We start from the raw sequence: 17585 nt of genomic DNA, 5'->3' as shown, positions 1-17585 counted from the left end.
ATCACTACTGGGGTGAACTAAGAGTTACATGTGTCTCTCGAGGGTGAACTAAGAGTTACAGGTGTCTCTCGAGGGTGAACTAAGAGTTACAGGTGTCACTACTGGGTGAACTATGAATTGCAGGTTTCACTTGTTGGGTGTACGATGAAGTACAGGAAGACAGGTTATATTGTTCCATACGTAAATTATTCGGCAATGGCGATTAGTTGTCCCAAAGATAGCGGGACGCTTATGGTTGTAATTAAAATAGCACGATATTGGAATGGTATATTACTGATAAACTAAAAGTTTTAGTTACAATTGTTCCGATAAATTCTTTAATGTTTATTGGGTAAGTTCAAACGGGTCATTACCGGTAGATTGTGGAAAAAACATGTGTATATCTGATTGCTGTTTACGAGAAAATACACACGTTAATCTTACTCTCTGCATATAAAAAATGTAAAAAAATTCTGCTCAAAATACTCAATTTTTCCTCAAATAATACTGAATATCCTAGAAGGGGCGCGCATTTTACAGTAAACATACATGTACAACAACCAACAAAGTCTTATTTATTGTTTATTGACCTGTTTAAACGAGAGTAGCAATGCTGTGGTGCAAATCTTAAATGAAATACAAGATTACAAGATGTAATCCATTCATGTTTTGCCAGTTCTCCTATATCAAAATAATAACGTGTATGTACTAAAGATTCTGATTCTGAACCCTGATATTATTTGTTAGAATATAAGTTATGTTTTAGACATTAATATTGTATACTCTTAACATTAATTCCACATCTATGTAACATAGAGTAAGCTTTCTTTCAGTTTTACCTCCACTAATTGCCACTACATGCTTTTGACTAACAGCACTGTGACCCACCATCCCCGGCTAGGGGCACGCTAGCCACAGATCCAACTTCAATGTTCAGATGTTACTTTACGTATACTCGTGTAGATTTATTGCCGATATTGAGTCACTTTCTCATCATGTGAGAATTTGGATGGATATGAGGCTATTCATTCACACTTAAGGTTTGTCAGTGGCAAGGTTAACCGTGTGTGAATAGATAACCGGTATGACCAGGTTATTGCAGGTTTTCCCTATCTGGCTGACTACATAGAACTACATCTGACTACGTACCCACGTACGTACATAAGTCCGTAAATAAAAAAAACGTCATCAGCCTCACCCCTTGCACACACACACACACACACACACACACACACACACACACACACACACACACACACACACACACACACACACACACTGTATTTGGGACACTACCCATGTCAGCTATTACATGTCCTATCGGCCAACACAAGCACGGTCACATGACCGAGCATCAAGTCACGAGGTTTAACAAAAGTTCCGCCCCTTGGTGGATCAACGTTCAATAGTCGTGGTCCCAGATTCTCCTACTACTACTGATACTTGGTCTTTCAGCACCATGTCCTGCTCATGGGTTTCAGTCACGTGTTAAACGTCTAAGACTGACGTCCCATCGACCTTGTCCGTGTGCGGCTGTAAGTGAGGCGGCCTTACAATCCTCGTGCTACAAACTGCAGGGGGGAATTTGTCTTTGCAAATCTTGCACATTTCTCACAGATGATGATGTTTACACCCCGCTGACACTTATACCCAGGTCAGGGAACACTAGTTTACTGGTCGCCTGCTTCCATATAACCTGCCAGCCGACCAGACATGTTGGTTGTTTGTTTGTATTTATATTCTGATGACATGGTAACAAAACTGCCAGTATCAAAGCAACGTACGTATGCGGTATACATAGATAAACTAAACTATGTGTCCTGTCTCTAGGTACACTCCTGCTTTCCTTAATGAAGACGTCCCATCAAAGAGGTGTTTGTATTACGGGAAAATAGTGGCTTCTTTGAACTGGATAGCTCGCCAAACCCCATTGGCTGGTCCGCATCTTGGCTCTTCATCTGCAATAACAATAGTTAAGTATATGTCAGTGCATCGGTAACTCGGTGTACATATATGCAACGTTTTTATATGGAATCAGAACAAAGGATATTCAAACTTTTATAACATGAACACATACTGGCAGCAACGTAACATTTTCAATGCAAGAGAATAGCCAGACTGGATTATCCGCTGACACACATCCACATTTGGCGTATACAGAAACAATGCAGTGGAAACTACGTGTATATATTTGGACCACTGAACATCGGTGGTGACACCAGGTGTTCGCGAAAAGGGGGAGCATGTCCTGCCCTACAGGTAGCACAATAGCTGTATGTGAACAATGGCGGTTAGACGGTGTATGTTATAAATTTACCGTGTTCTTACAATTTCATGAACTACATGGAACAAACAGCGGTCCGTCTTCCCGAGGCAAACAAGTTTACTGACTATTAATGCGCTACTTCCAGCTGTGCCGAACTTGGTTGGAAATTCGTGGCCCCTGTGGTGCACATGCATTGCAAATCCTGCAGTCGGTCGAAATATGTACGGCAGTCGCCATGATGTTAACGAACAGGATGGTGATTTTGTTACGTGATTTTGATTGGATCGTGCATATACTCGTTAGTCCAGCCAAAATATAACTCCGAAATTCCAGCCTAGTTCGGCATGGGTGGAAACTGTACTTTTATAGTCAGTTAACTCCCTTGCCTCGGGAAGATCTGAAATGATGGTTATGATTCTATTATTGTTAGATTGATCTTCATGTAGCTGTCGTAAAATCATCGCTTGAGCTCGTTGTGCGTCATCTATCACACTGTAATAAATTATGCTAAGAACTTGGAGATGTAAAGGTAACTTTAAGTGTACAAGCAACGAAAGAATGCTACAGTTCTATCAAGGCAGACCAACTCACTGCGGGAGCAAAGCCCAAAAGGGACGCAGATCCCATGCGTTCACCATGTTAGTGACAGCAACAGGTAGGGCACGAACGCACCAAGCGTTCATCATCGGATCCATTGAAAAACTAAGGGACGTAAATGTGCACAGCTACTCGCGGCGCCTGACATGACCAAGTCAGTTATTGAATCTAGTGATTTTGTTCCATTACAACCTTCGTTTTTAAAATCATATATGGATCCAGGCATACAAAGTAAATGTTACTGTTACCCTAAAAAGTGTTGAGTATCAAATATTATCTTACCTGATTATGTTGTTGTGGGCGTGGCAGTTTCAGAGGTGGAACAAGGATGTTAGTCACGCCTTCGTTACACGTGTCGTGTCTGGGCGTGACAACGTCACCATTCAGCACGTGTTCCACGTGGATCTTGCACGAGAAGGTGTGGGGGAGCGGGTCATCACAGGAGTACACCCACTGCAGCCTGTCCTCACATTTGTGGTGGGATTCAAACTCGGACTGTGACACATCCGGGACTTTGGAGCAACTGCACTTTATCAGTTCCCGCAGACGCCTAACCTGCAACAGAAACAGCAAGGAATCCTGGGATACTTCCTCGAAGAAGAAACAACAAGTTAGAAACTAACGCTAAAATGATTGATACCTATTCCATTGGTTGATCAGGGATTGTTCTCTGTCTTTGTGTAGTAGTGATCAAGTAGATAAACTAAGCATTATTATGCTTGTGGGAAATGTATTTTAATAATATCCAACTTCCAAGTGGGTTTAGTAATAATGCGCTTGTCTTGATTTCATTGCCAGTGGGGTTTTCAAATAGTTAACGCACATTTGTTATCTTAAGGTGAAATTAAACTGATATGATTGTTATAATTATCCATTTGAAGCCTAATCTTTTTTCCACCGGTGTTGGGTGTGTCATTTGTTTTCAGTGAGTTTTCACATTTATATTCCCGTACTTACCCATAAGAGACTGACTTATGGTTACTATGGCAACTATATGGAACCCTGTTTATCCGGACGGTAGAGTTCCGCAGATAATCTTCCGGATTAACTAATGTCCGTATAAATGGATTATGTGAAAGAAATAATTGTCTCGTTGTTTCATGTGAACGTTTCAGCAAACAGTGCGTCTGCATTAACAGGTTCCGGGTCACTGAGGTTACACTGTATCCGAAATCTTTGGCCTACTTTGCTATACATGGAGCTTAGAAACTGTACTAGTGGGGACCAGGGATAGAATGTGTCGATCCTAGCACCCCATTGGTAGTTGTGAGAGTCGGCTAACGGGGGACCCATGGGGTTCCGGGGTAGACTTGATCCCCGACAGCCTATGCTGGTTGTGCCAGGCGACGACATGGGCCTGGGGATCATGCTCGGTGACTTCAGTGATGACATGTCAACTGAGCACGACCCCGTCAATCACCGGATCGCTGCGATTATTCTAGGCTGGGCTACTGAGTGTGACACATATACACAGGCCTGAATACACACATACGCGCGCACACATTCACACATACAGACCTACGAAAGCACACACATGCACGCACAGACACACAAATAGCAGAGTGAGATTGCTTCAAGTGTAAGCTGCTCCCAATACCTGCTGATCCCCTGACTCCGAGTCAGCATTGCTCCAGAGCTGGGCCTGAGTCCGGACATGAAGTCGGAACATCAGCCTACTCTCACAGTCATAGTGCTCCACCAGTCGTATTGAGCGTTCAGCCACCAGCTCCGTGCCATTCAGGGCCCTTTCTTTATCAAGGATTTTCTAGAATAAAGAAACATTTCAACAAATTTGAGCTCTCTTATGAAATATTAAAAAGACAACATTTTAGAAGAACTATGTGCTACACATAAAGGCATTTAAGACATATTGATAGAAATATAGGGGAAGATAACTTACCGTGAAACTTAATTCATTTCCTAAGTGTGACTAAATAGCAAAACAATATATGAAGCCCGAACATATATTTACCTGCCTGACTTCTGGAATGCTGTTCCTGCGATCCCCTACAAGCAGCGTGACCCAGGCCTCGTGGTCGTGTTGACCGTAACACCCGAAAACCAGCGCCACGAGGTCCAGCGGGCAGGTATGTCCGCACACAGAACAGAAGAAGCCAGTGAAATGGATGGTGAAGATCTCAACATGATTGTCCTTCTTGACGTAATACATGTCCTCGTTTACTCCATCCACCTTCACGGGGACATCGCCAAGCTGTAAATCACAGAGAACATTTCACAGAAGTGGTGAGGTGAAATGGGGTTCGACGTCGCGTTCAAGATTATTGCACATATAAAGCGACGTGCACGCACGTTTATGTGGCTGCTTATACTAGTTCAGACTATTGTCGAATTTACAGTGCTAGCTCACTGACATATCATGTCACAGTTTAGCATGAATACCCCACTCAGACACAGTATACTGACTCCGGGCAGACCAGTCATTGTTTTAACTATTTAATACCGAACGTCAGGTAGGGTAACAACAAGTACAATCTTTTAACGTCTCTTGGTACTTCACAGAGGAGACTGTAGAAACGCAACATGTCAGTAACTCAGTGGGTTGGTCATTGTTTATACTTGAGATACTCAAGAAAGAAACTGAGTTCCCGATTTCCAGGACATGCCCAGTTTCTTGTCAGTTGACATGTTTATCACATCGTGATAAGGTCAAAGGTGACATTTTCATGAGTCGGGCACTTCCTCGTTAAGGAAGACTGAAGGTTGAATGGATTATTTCATTTGAGTGAGATATCGATTTTATTTTTATTTTTTTTACAAATTAATACATTATATTTTCAGTAAATATATGATAAATTAATTTATTTGATGAGTCCATCGATACATAGTACACCAGGTATGGACGGTGATACACATCAGCTCTGCTTACATGTGGCAATACTACTGTAGGTCCACACAAATAGATTAATGACTAATATGCATGTATATGAAAACATGACACTTTTTATAGATAGCAACTCCTTGTATTCTTTGTACGACGTTTCAGGACTACTTATTGCTCCTTAATCAGGTGTCATGTTTTCATGTTCTCCCAACCTGTATATGCCCATCAGAGACTTCACACTAATATATAGTAGGGACAACTTAAACAACACAGTGCAAATTCTGGTACATCAGTTACCTCCATGTTGCCTGAAGTGTTCTCCTGGAAGAATCTCACCCTGAACGTTTCCTCTGGATTCCTCTGGATGTATGGTATGTGAATCCTGACGTACCTGTCCCACGTCGTCTTGTACGACATTTGAAATTCTCCAACCGGGGATACAATCACCTCGTCATCGTCCATGTATGGTTGGAGGTTGTGGAACTCGGGAGTGAAATACGCCTGTACAGACACACTTTCCCCTGTGGGCACGGCGTCCCGTGGCACATGCAGGCTTATGTCCGACCTTCTAACACGCAGGCTTCCTCCCGCGGATGTAAAATCAGCAGATTTGTTCCATTCGTATCCAAATATAGTTCTTGTGTTTTCATGATTACGCTTTGTTTGTGTTCCTCTTGATGAGAATAAATTTCCATAAAGATTTTCCGGTCTGACGGTTTTGTATTTCTGATATTCTAGGTTATTTATAAAATCAAGTCGGATAGAAGGTATGCTATGTTTCCTACTATTGCAGTTGTTTGGCGGGCAGTTTTCAGCTGGTGAAGTTCTCTGAGTAGAAGCTGCACCGCTGTATCTGTCAATTGAGTAGTCCTCATCTTCTGTTACAGCTGAGGTTTGGCTTCGGTCACTCTGCACCAAAGTGTCGTGACTGGTAAATTCATCTCTGATAGTTACTGGTGTTACAAAGCTGACCGGCGTGTCATTCTGCAGCTTTTGGATAACCTCAGCTGGCATTTCGTCTACATCTGAAACTGTATCGAGGTGTCTTGCTAATAGTTTGTCTTTATTGAAACTGCCAGAAACCTGACACAGAAGGACCCGATCTGAAGAAGCCTGATGCACAAGAGCTGATTGTAGGCAGGGTCTGTTTTTGCTTACAGGCAGCGAACGAGACCAATTTTGCCATTCCCTCTCCGGATCATAGACTTTGGATACCATTTGCGGCAAATCGAGAGCAGACGTCATGTTTTGTTCTTCAGTAAAATTGTCATGTTGACTTGTGGATGTCATTGTTCGTGTTTGTTGGCGCGAGACTGAAGCTGATCGGGAACCTTCACCTACTGGAATATCCACTGGATTCATGCCTACAGCTGTACCCTCGTTGCACGTATCATCTGTGTGTGTTTGAAGACTTTCATTCCAATCTGATCTCTCCAAAGAAGGAAAATTAGTCTCAGGTGTCCTTTCGTGATGTGTGTCCACATTAAAGTCTTTGAACATCTTCATTTTAACCTTGCGTCTCTTCTCCAGTTTTACAACGATTGGCAAAATAATAATGGCAAGACACACTATCCCAGCTATACTAGCTATCAAAGTAGTGTAGTCAATCTCCTCTGAAAGAAAACCAAATATAATACTTCAACGCCAGAGAATAACGATTATCCAACAATACAGATTCCATTGGGCGTAAAAGGTGAAAAGCGGTGAAAATAATATGAATGGATCACTGAAAATTAGTGGTGACACTAGGTGTTTGCGACATAGGTAGGCACGTCCCGGTCTCCGGGCTGCAATCGCCACTCACTCACAAACGCGTTCAAGAAATATGTTCAGAGGGGTTCAGTTAACATTCAATGTAAATATAGTGTACAGTGGTACAAGATATGCCGAATACTGTTTTGCAAGAGTTTTTCTTTTCTTGCACAAACTGCACATAATCAGCCGACCGATCCATGCACTTTACTAACTGCTTGCCAAATATGTTATACGCAAAAATGACACAATTCATTCATTGATCAGGAACATATATGCAGCATGCATCTTACCCCAGAAATCCACACTAAAAAAATTAACCACCGCTTTTTAACTGTCATATATCTAGAAGTTCAATGTGTATTTAGGAAGTATCTGCATAATTACATTTTCATTAACTTCTCAGATAGACCATGTACCCGAGGTATAAGACTGTATGAAATTTCCAATCAAAAAAGTATCTTGTGACCCTTAGATCAAATTTACATCATGTGATCCTCTCATCAAATTTGTATCATGTGATCCCCCCATCAAAGTCATATCATGTGATCCTCCCATCAAAGTCATATCATGTGATCCTCTCATCAAAGTCATATCATGTGATCCTCCCATCAAAGTCATATCATGTGATCCTCCCATCAAAGTCATATCATGTGATCCTCCCATCAAAGTCATATCATGTGATCCCCCATCAAAGTCATATCATGTGATCCTCCCATCAAAGTCATATCATGTGATCCTCCCATCAAAGTCATATCATGTGATCCCCCATCAAAGTCATATCATGTGATCCTCCCATCAAAGTCATATCATGTGATCCTCCCATCAAAGTCATATCATGTGTTTCTCCCATCAAAGTCATATCATGTGATCCTCCCATCAAAGTCATATAATGTGATCTCCCATCAAAGTCATATCTTGTGATCCTCCCATCAAAGTCATATCATGTGATCCTCCCATCAAAGTCATATCATGTGATCTCCCATCAAAGTCATATCATGTGATCCTCCCATCAAAGTCATATCATGTGATCCTCCCATCAAAGTCATATCATGTGATCTCCCATCAAAGTCATATCTTGTGATCCTCCCATCAAAGTCATATCATGTGATCCTCCCATCAAAGTCATATCATGTGATCTCCCATCAAAGTCATATCATGTGATCCTCCCATCAAAGTCATATCATGTGATCCTCCCATCAAAGTCATATCATGTGATCCTCCCATCAAAGTCATATCATGTGATCCTCCCATCAAAGTCATATCATGTAATCCTCCCATCAAAGTCATATCATGTGATCCTCCCATCAAAGTCATATCATGTGATCCTCCCATCAAAGTCATATCATGTGATCCCCCATCAAAGTCATATCATGTGATCCTCCCATCAAAGTCATATCATGTGATCCTCCCATCAAAGTCATATCATGTGATCCCCCATCAAAGTCATATCATGTGATCCTCCCATCAAAGTCATATCATGTGATCCTCCCATCAAAGTCATATCATGTGTTTCTCCCATCAAAGTCATATCATGTGATCCTCCCATCAAAGTCATATCATGTGATCTCCCATCAAAGTCATATCATGTGATCCTCCCATCAAAGTCATATCATGTGATCCTCCCATCAAAGTCATATCATGTGATCCTCCCATCAAAGTCATATCATGTGATCCTCCCATCAAAGTCATATCATGTAATCCTCCCATCAAAGTCATATCATGTGATCCTCCCATCAAAGTCATATCATGTGATCCTCCCATCAAAGTCATATCATGTGATCCCCATCAAAGTCATATCATGTGATCCTCCAATCAATGTCATATCATGTGATCCTCCCATCAAAGTCATATCATGTGATCCTCCCATCAAAGTCATATCATGTGATCCTCCCATCAAAGTCATATCATGTGATCCTCCCATCAAAGTCATATCATGTGATCCTCTCATCAAAGTCATATCATGTGTTCCTCCCATCAAAGTCATATCATGTGATCCTCCCATCAAAGTCATATCTTGTGATCCTCCCATCAAAGTCATGTCATGTGATCCTCCCATCAAAGTCATATCATGTGATCCTCTCATCAAAGTCATATCATGTGATCCCCCCATCAAAGTCATATCATGTGATCCCCCCATCAAAGTCATATCATGTGATCCTCCCATCAAAGTCATATCCTAGGATGCAAAGCGGAAGCAGTTTAACCGGGAGTTAAACACTTACAAAACAGGCAATAAGAAGATCAATTTGGCCTTCTATACTCCAATGTAAATAAATCTCTTTGTAAACTACAATTTGATTTTTAAACATTGCTATGTTGAAATATAGAGTAAGCGGTGCTCGACCGTTTCCGGGTGTGTATGTTGCAATAAGAAGCAAGACTGCATTGAAGTTGTCACTTTATCTGTAGAAACTACGCCAATAGAATCAACATTTTCATATTCTATATTAACTGCCCGCCAAAGATGTGACACTCACACTGTAATTAAAATATCGCAACTGCTGAATAGTATTACCATGTTCTGGCGACGGTGTTCCTGGTGCATCTGCTTCATAGTTAGCTTCGTCATGGGCTAAAGGCGGCATTGTAGAGTAGGGCATGTAGGCTGTATGTGTTATCCCTAGCGTTGTTGCTGTTGTTGCTGTTGTTGCTGCTGTTGTTGTTGATATACCTGTTGTGCTCCTTGGTGTATGGTATTCATGCTTGAAGAATTTCTTCATCACCTTGCGCATACAGTGTTTCTTTTTCATTTTCTGGAAAGGAGAAATACACAAAATATATATACAGGTCTTGTATGCTGGTATGCACCTGTGTCTTAGAAACGTTGTGTATGTGACAGGAGGTACCACCGAATACTTTCAGCTAACGTCAGCTCAAACTGGTGAAATGGGGTTTAATGGGGGTGTCTGTCTGTCTGCTTGCAATAGTCCAGACGAATGCCGGTTTTTAATGCTAGTCCACTGAGATACAATGCCGCAGTGTTAACATGGATGCCCCATTAAGTAACAACAAGTACCATCTTTTAACGTCTTTGGGTGTGACACGTTCGGGGATCGAACCATCGATCTCTCGGTCTCCGGGCAGACAACGGGGCGGTCTGTCAGTCATAGACAGTATATGGATTGCAATTGGTCAATGTCTAAGTGAGCATGTTTTTTAGCAATATTTCAGCAATATCACAGCCTCGTGGCCCACGTTATGGGTGTGGATGAATACAGCAGGTGAGAGTTCGTAGCACGATCAATGTGGACAGTATAGCAACACTGTTGCTGGTGGGAAACTGGGGTAGTACGGTGTTTTCATACAAGTGATCTCCAGGAAATAGGTTGAAACATGAGTGAGTGAGTGAGTGAGTCAGTGAGTGGGGGTGGTTTTACGCCGTTTTAGCAATATTCCAGCAATATTACGACTGGGACACACACATTGTACCAATGTGGGGAATCGAACCCGGGTCTTCGGCGAGACGAGCAAACGCTTTCACCACTCGGCTACCCGCACGCCCCTGTCAAAGCAGCCACACAAAAAATAGAAACAAATCTTGTGCCAAGATTGTGCCAAGAGTCAATAAGTCCAGTAGTGATTCGGCTTGTACCTTTCCCTTGCACTTCTTTTCTAGGAGTCGCTTGAACACTTCCATTTGGCCACGACATTCCTTTATAACATGTTGGTGTTTGAGCCAGTTTTGCATGCATTCTTTAAGCGACACTGAAATAGAGCATGGACACTTTACTTTCAACAACCAAACGATTATTTGACTATTTCATAAAAAAACGAGAATTAATTATCAAATCATGTGCATTTATTTCTGTAATCAATACAATATCACTCCGACCAACACAAACCCGCACATATTGTTCAGGCTACGACAATGTTTCAGTGATATATCTGTCAATAGAAGGATCTCTTGTACGTAATTACATACTCATCTACTTTACCAAACAATGGACAAAAACTTACATTTGACATTTGATGTGTAATACATGCAGCTGTCCTTTCAAAATACATGTTCATGAAAATGTTCATTATCTTAAGTAACCTCCCCGTAGAAATTAAAAATAGAAGAGTATGAAAATGCCATAAATACATTTTTTGCAAACTGCATTCTTCTTTCGTGTGCATTTCTTTTTATAACCGTGTTTGCATGTCCGGCAGGGTTTGCAGAGTGCTGGAGAACCTTTGGAGAAGTAGCCATCTTGGCATCGTTTGCATCTCCAGTCTTGTTGACCATTCTTCCTCAACTCTTTTCCCGGGGGACATATCTTCAAAGACCTCTGTCCACCCTGCAATAAAGAATCTCATAGGCATGAATGACACGTCTCACCAGCGACACTCACAACTTGACTGTAGAGACTTCACACTATCAACTTTCCCTCCACACACAGCCCCGATCAATCTACCGGGGACAACCGGCTCATGGCAGCTGAAGGTACCCAGGCATTGTGGACAGAAACCAATGTTCTATGATATTGTTGTCATCACCGGGTCCGGATTTTGAGGTTGAGACTCAACTCCATGTATGAACTCCACAGCAGATGGCAAGCATGTCAGTCACAGCCGATTAGACTGAACATGCAAACATCTGCTTTATAGTCTCCCTAGCTGCCTAATAGAAGCTAATCTCCCTTCCAGATACCGTCACCTCATGTTCTGTTTAATGTCAAATGACGTCATTGTGTACATCATTCGTTTCAAAGTTCTTGACTCACCTGTGTGACAAGGGGCAGGAGTACCAGCAGTGCAACCCCCAGGCCCAGCCTCAGCATCATGCCGCCTTACATACCTGCAACACAGAGATGTACCTGCACCTACATGGTCTACATTTCCCATGTTTTCAGATACAACCGAGCATGCCCTTTCGGTATCCCCGAGTTGAAGTATGCATTGTGTACATGTACAAGGTGCTTCCGGAAACAGGCGGGAGTGAGGGTGTGTGTGTGTGTGGTGGGGGAGGGATGTATGTCCTTTCGGTAAAGACTGGGGCTCCGAGGTCGCACAAGTGGCTGAACTGTTCGCATGATGCAGAGCTACTACAATCAGGGAATCTGGATATTACTTTGAAGTTAGATAAAAGGGGATCAAATAACTGCTTTTAGTCATTTCCTTCACGACTGGAACCTTATGTAAACAAATGTGTTTTGAAGTAGTTACAATGTAGTTTAATTACTTGCAATTGATTGGTTATAAACATCGATCTCCAAGAAAGATAGCATTTGACGAACGTTCTCGCACAGTAGCTGTGAGAATTATCAGTCAAGTAGATCAATGAAGTTGTCATGGTGTTATAATCGATAAAACGTTGAATAATGACAGCAAACCGATCGCTGATGCTTGACGCCATATAGTCTTTATTTACGAACCTAATCTTTACGAATCCCCAAAGTAATGTGTAAAACTGTCTGTTTTTGTTGTTGTGGATAGTTCTTTATACGGGTGTCCTAGTTTGTAAAATGAATTCCGATGCGCTGCCATTGAAGTGAACAACCCTATTCAAGACTGTACCCGCGTCGACAGTAATCTCGACACAAAGCGGGTGCGGTGTTCCCTATCTGGGTCATCACAAGGAATGAGGAAGTTATTTAACAGTGCTCGCCGTGTCACGATAAACGATGTAGTTTGATGACATTATACATGTACGCTGTCTATGGTAATATATTACCAAGATTCAGTCATGTTCTTCTTTGAAAACTACATAAATATCAACTCGCATTCATGGACACGCTCTCAACGGTGTCTTGAATAAAGATAATTGAAACAAGGTCTGAACTACGTGTGTGCTAGGTGCGAGAATGTACCAATGTTATATACATGGTATGAAATATTAAAAACTAGGAATAAGATGTCTATGATAAACAACTTGTCTGCAACACCTTGCCCATGAACCGTTATTTATAATCACAATGTAATATTCGCTATGTTACGTCACACATCACTGAGGATAGGAGACACACTCAGCCAAGTGATGTTAATACACGTTAGTAGGACATACCTTCAGACTCAGCCAAGTGATGTTAACACACGTTAGTAGGACATACCTTCAGACTCAGCTAAGTGATGTTAACACACGTTAGTATGGGCATACCTTCAGACTCAGGCAAGTGATGTTAACACACGTTAGTATGGACATAACTTCAGACTCAGCTAAGTGATGTTAACACACGTTAGTAGGACATACCTTCAGACTCAGCTAAGTGATGTTAACACACGTTAGTATGGACATACCTTCAGACTCAGCCAAGTGATGTTAACACACGTTAGTATGGACATACCTTCAGACTCAGGCAAGTGATGTTAACACACGTTAGTATGGACATACCTTCAGACTGAGCCAAGTGATGTTAACACACGTTAGTATGGACATACCTTCAGACTCTGCTGACTCCGGATCAGGCCGCCTTGTTCTGTCATCATTTGCGCAGTAACAAGAAGGGACGCATGCGTAGCGCTTCGTGACGACACGGGTGGGCTATTTAAAGTTTCTGTCAGTTATTTATAACTCATACGTCAGTGTGGTTGTGTTGCTGCCCCTTGTGGACGGGCATTCTGCTACTGTTTCACTGTGTTGATACACAAGATCTGTTGCCTCTTTGCAGTATTGCAACAGTGGGTGGATTACACAATCACGGATATGCGCTTAAAGGATTTTGTTTATCGTTTGTTGTTTAACGCCGCACTCAGCAATACTCCAGCTATATGGCGGCGGTCTGAAAAATAATTTCGAATATGGACCAGATAATGTGTGTATGTGCGTGTGTATGTATATGTGTGTGTGTGTGGTTGTGTATGTGTGTGGTTGTGTATGTATATGTGTATGTATGTGTAAAATTGTGTGTATATGTGTGTATGTGTGTATGCGCGTGTGTGTTTATGTGTTTGTGTATGTGTGTGTATGTGTTGTGTGTGTTTGTGCGTGGATGTGTGTTCGTACACCTTAGGATGTACTCAATCAGACACAGTGTACTGACTTCGAGCAGACCAGTTTTTTTTCTATCCTCTTATTGCCAAGCTTATGAATAAGCATATTGTCAACACCCGTGTGACGTGTACGTGTGCATAGTGTGCATTATGTACTTGCAATAAAATAGCAGGTGTGGCTTCATTTGCTCCTCTTGTGAGTAAAGGCTGCTTAAAGGTCAAACAAGTTGTGTAACTAAAAGCACAATATACATTGGTCTTTTTATTTTTATGATTCCGCTATCGGTAATGTATTTCAAAAACATACGTGATTGATTTGTGGTCGTAAGTAAACGAACATAATGTGGCAACAGAATTGTGTAGTCGGTACAAACATAATAAATATACAACCCCGAGCCAAGACAGCCGCCAGGACAACCAGGAAGCCACCATCATCATGATAACCCAACACTCTCTTTCACTAACGTTCCGGCCTCAAATCGAAGGCTTTTTGCCCGAAACACAATTCACAGTTTTAGTTAGATATACCAACTAACTCGGCAGGAACAGAACATGACTGTTCCCACAATTATAATTATATTCCACATTTGTGTAATGTGGGCGAATCCATATCCAATTAACACAAACACAAAAGCCTTGCAAGGACAGGAGGAGATAAACAGTTGGGTGTACACATATATACAGGGGCAATGTCCCTGTGCCTCTCGATTTTAGACTCATACAACTCTCACATATTCTCATGCATGCTCATCCAGCCATAGGGGCGGTCGGGTAGCCTAGTGGGTAAAGCGTTCGCTCGTCACGCCGAAGACCTGGGTTCGATTCCCGACATGGGTACAATGTGTGAAGCCCATTTCTGGTGTCCCCCGCCGTGATATTGCTGGAATATTGCTAAAAGCGGCGTAAAACCATAATCACTCTCACCCACACATCCAGCCATAACGTGATCTTAATTAAGCAATGACACCCGGGGTAAAACATTCCTCAATTATCTGGTGGACCCCCTTAGCCATCCAATCAAACTGCTCCCCAGAGCAAGAAACATTCTGTGCCCAGCAAGAGATGGGACCTCTTCAGGTGATGATGTCAAAAACTATGATGGCGAATGGGTCGGTGTATGCATCATTATAGAATGGAGTTCCATTGGGTCATGGTGGAGGAGGTCGATGTGGCACACAACAACTAAAGAATGATTGAGGATAATTCTGTTGCTCCCATCAAGTTGGCATTAGGCGTACTGTTGTTTGGATTTTAGACAAAACGGTTTCCATAATCATCAGAATTATTTCCTTAAAGTAGAGTTCATTGTAGGTTTTACTTAGGATTATGATAATCTTTGAGACAGGGATTGAGTGGTACATTTGCTGGACCCAGCAATATCTCTCTTTGTGTGGATTTTCATGGAGCTTTGGAATTCAGTACAAAAGAGGGATTGACATATCTTCAGTTTGTAGAGTCAAGTCAAAAGTTGATAGTACTGATGTTTCGACACAGGTCTCCCTCAGTTACAATACCGGCATTATATGTAGCAGTATTTAATACGTCACTTGTGCACATGTCTCCCTCAGTTAAAATACCGGCATTATATGTAGCAGTATTTAATACGTCACTTGTGCACATGTCTCCCTCAGTTACAATACCGGCCTTATATGTAGCAGTATTTAATACGTCACTTGTGCACATGTCTCCCTCAGTTACAATACCGGCTTATATGTAGCATTATTTAATACGTCACTTGTGCACATGTCTCCCTCAGTTACAATACCGGCTTATATGTAGCATTATTTAATACGTCACTTGTGCACATGTCTCCCTCAGTTGCAATACCGGCTTATATGTAGCATTATTTAATACGTCACTTGTGCACATTTCTCCCTCAGTTGCAATACCGGCTTATATGTAGCAGTATTTAATACGTCACTTGTGCACATGTCTCCCTCAGTTACAATACCGGCTTATATGTAGCAGTATTTAATACGTCACTTGTGCACATGTCTCCCTCAGTTACAATACCGGCTTATATGTGGCAGTATTTAATACGTCACTTGTGCACATGTCTCCCTCAGTTGCAATACCGGCTTATATGTGGCAGTATTTAATACGTCACTTGTGCACATGTCTCCCTCAGTTACAATACCGGCTTATATGTGGCAGTATTTAATACGTCACTTGTGCACATGTCTCCCTCAGTTACAATACCGGCTTATATGTAGCATTATTTAATACGTCACTTGTGCACATGTCTCCCTCAGTTACAATACCGGCTTATATGTAGCATTATTTAATACGTCACTTGTGCACATTTCTCCCTCAGTTACAATACCGGCTTATATGTAGCAGTATTTAATACGTCACTTGTGCACATGTCTCCCTCAGTTACAATACCGCCTTATATGTAGCAGTATTTAATACGTCACTTGTGCACATGTCTCCCTCAGTTGCAATACCGGCCTTATATGTAGTAGTATTTAATACGTCACTTGTGCAAAGTGTTTTTAATCTAATAAATAATGAAGTGAAGTTTACACATAATGGTTATGAGTTGAGTACTTAATTAACAAATCATACAATAATTATAAAAATGTTATACTGTGAAACATCATAATGTCGAACTCTGATACGTCGGCGAGAGCGAATATTGATGGTTAGATCCAGCCTCATAACACCCAAAGAGAGTAAACACACACGACATATATACACACATACACTCACATATACACACACACACATACACTCACATATACACACACATACACGCACACACGCACACTCACATACATACACATACACACTCACATATACACACACACTCACATATACACACACACACACTCGCATATACACACATACACTCACATATACACACACACACTAACATATACACACACATACACGCACACACGCACACTCACATACATACACATACACACTCACATATACACACACATACACGCACACACGCACACTCACATACAAGCACATACACACACGCACACGTACATACGCACACGCACACATACATACAGCCACACATACACACATGCTGTTTTTGTTGTTTTAAGTGTTTAAGAGGTCGCCATCTGCCCAAGCTATTTCGTTTGAATTATCCCCCTTTGTGACATTCCAGTGACAAGTGAGCAGTACACGCGTGCATTGCTATATGAGTGCAATAGTCTTACACAAGTTGTTAAACCCTATTTCTACCTCACCTCACCTCACCTCACCTCACACACC

General features: G+C 41.7%; 1 protein-coding gene across 4 annotated transcripts; it reads right to left on the bottom strand.

Moving 5' to 3' along the window:
* Nucleotides 1–564: 564 nt before the first annotated feature.
* Nucleotides 565–13875, bottom strand: LOC139464809 (uncharacterized). 4 transcript variants are annotated; one of them, XM_071246324.1, is made up of 10 exons: nucleotides 13800–13875; nucleotides 12146–12219; nucleotides 11524–11719; nucleotides 11032–11144; nucleotides 9955–10192; nucleotides 5982–7297; nucleotides 4815–5054; nucleotides 4440–4607; nucleotides 3125–3397; nucleotides 565–1937 (listed from the first exon to the last, which is right to left on the bottom strand). In XM_071246324.1, the coding sequence occupies exons 2-10, from the start codon at nucleotides 12203–12205 to the stop codon at nucleotides 1827–1829; spliced, it is 2715 nt and encodes a 904-aa protein (XP_071102425.1). In that variant the 5' UTR covers nucleotides 12206–12219; nucleotides 13800–13875; the 3' UTR covers nucleotides 565–1826. The 4 variants fall into 4 exon arrangements, with proteins under 4 accessions (XP_071102425.1, XP_071102426.1, XP_071102427.1 ...); XM_071246325.1 differs by having other exon boundaries at nucleotides 13753–13811; XM_071246326.1 differs by lacking the exon at nucleotides 13800–13875 and adding an exon at nucleotides 13519–13539.
* Nucleotides 13876–17585: the final 3710 nt, after the last annotated feature.

This window comes from Haliotis cracherodii, unplaced genomic scaffold, assembly GCF_022045235.1.
Source record: "Haliotis cracherodii isolate W230 unplaced genomic scaffold, xgHalCrac1.p SCAF_17, whole genome shotgun sequence".
NCBI classification, from domain to species: domain Eukaryota; kingdom Metazoa; phylum Mollusca; class Gastropoda; order Lepetellida; family Haliotidae; genus Haliotis; species Haliotis cracherodii.
Note: the sequence above shows the minus strand (reverse complement) of the source record. Positions and strands in the feature narration are given on the sequence as shown.

What these genes read in the sequence shown, in the direction of transcription:
- LOC139464809 (XM_071246324.1), bottom strand. Translation starts at nt 12,205, where the DNA reads ATGATGCTGAGGCTGGGCCTGGGGGTTGCACTGCTGGTACTCCTGCCC. An exon ending in GAATGCAGTTTGCAAAAAAT is followed by an intron (nt 11,145 to 11,523) that starts GTATTTATGGCA and finishes GCTCTATTTCAG; the next exon opens with TGTCGCTTAAAGAATGCATG. An exon ending in CGGAGTCAGGGGATCAGCAG is followed by an intron (nt 3,398 to 4,439) that starts GTATTGGGAGCA and finishes TTTCTGTTGCAG; the next exon opens with GTTAGGCGTCTGCGGGAACT.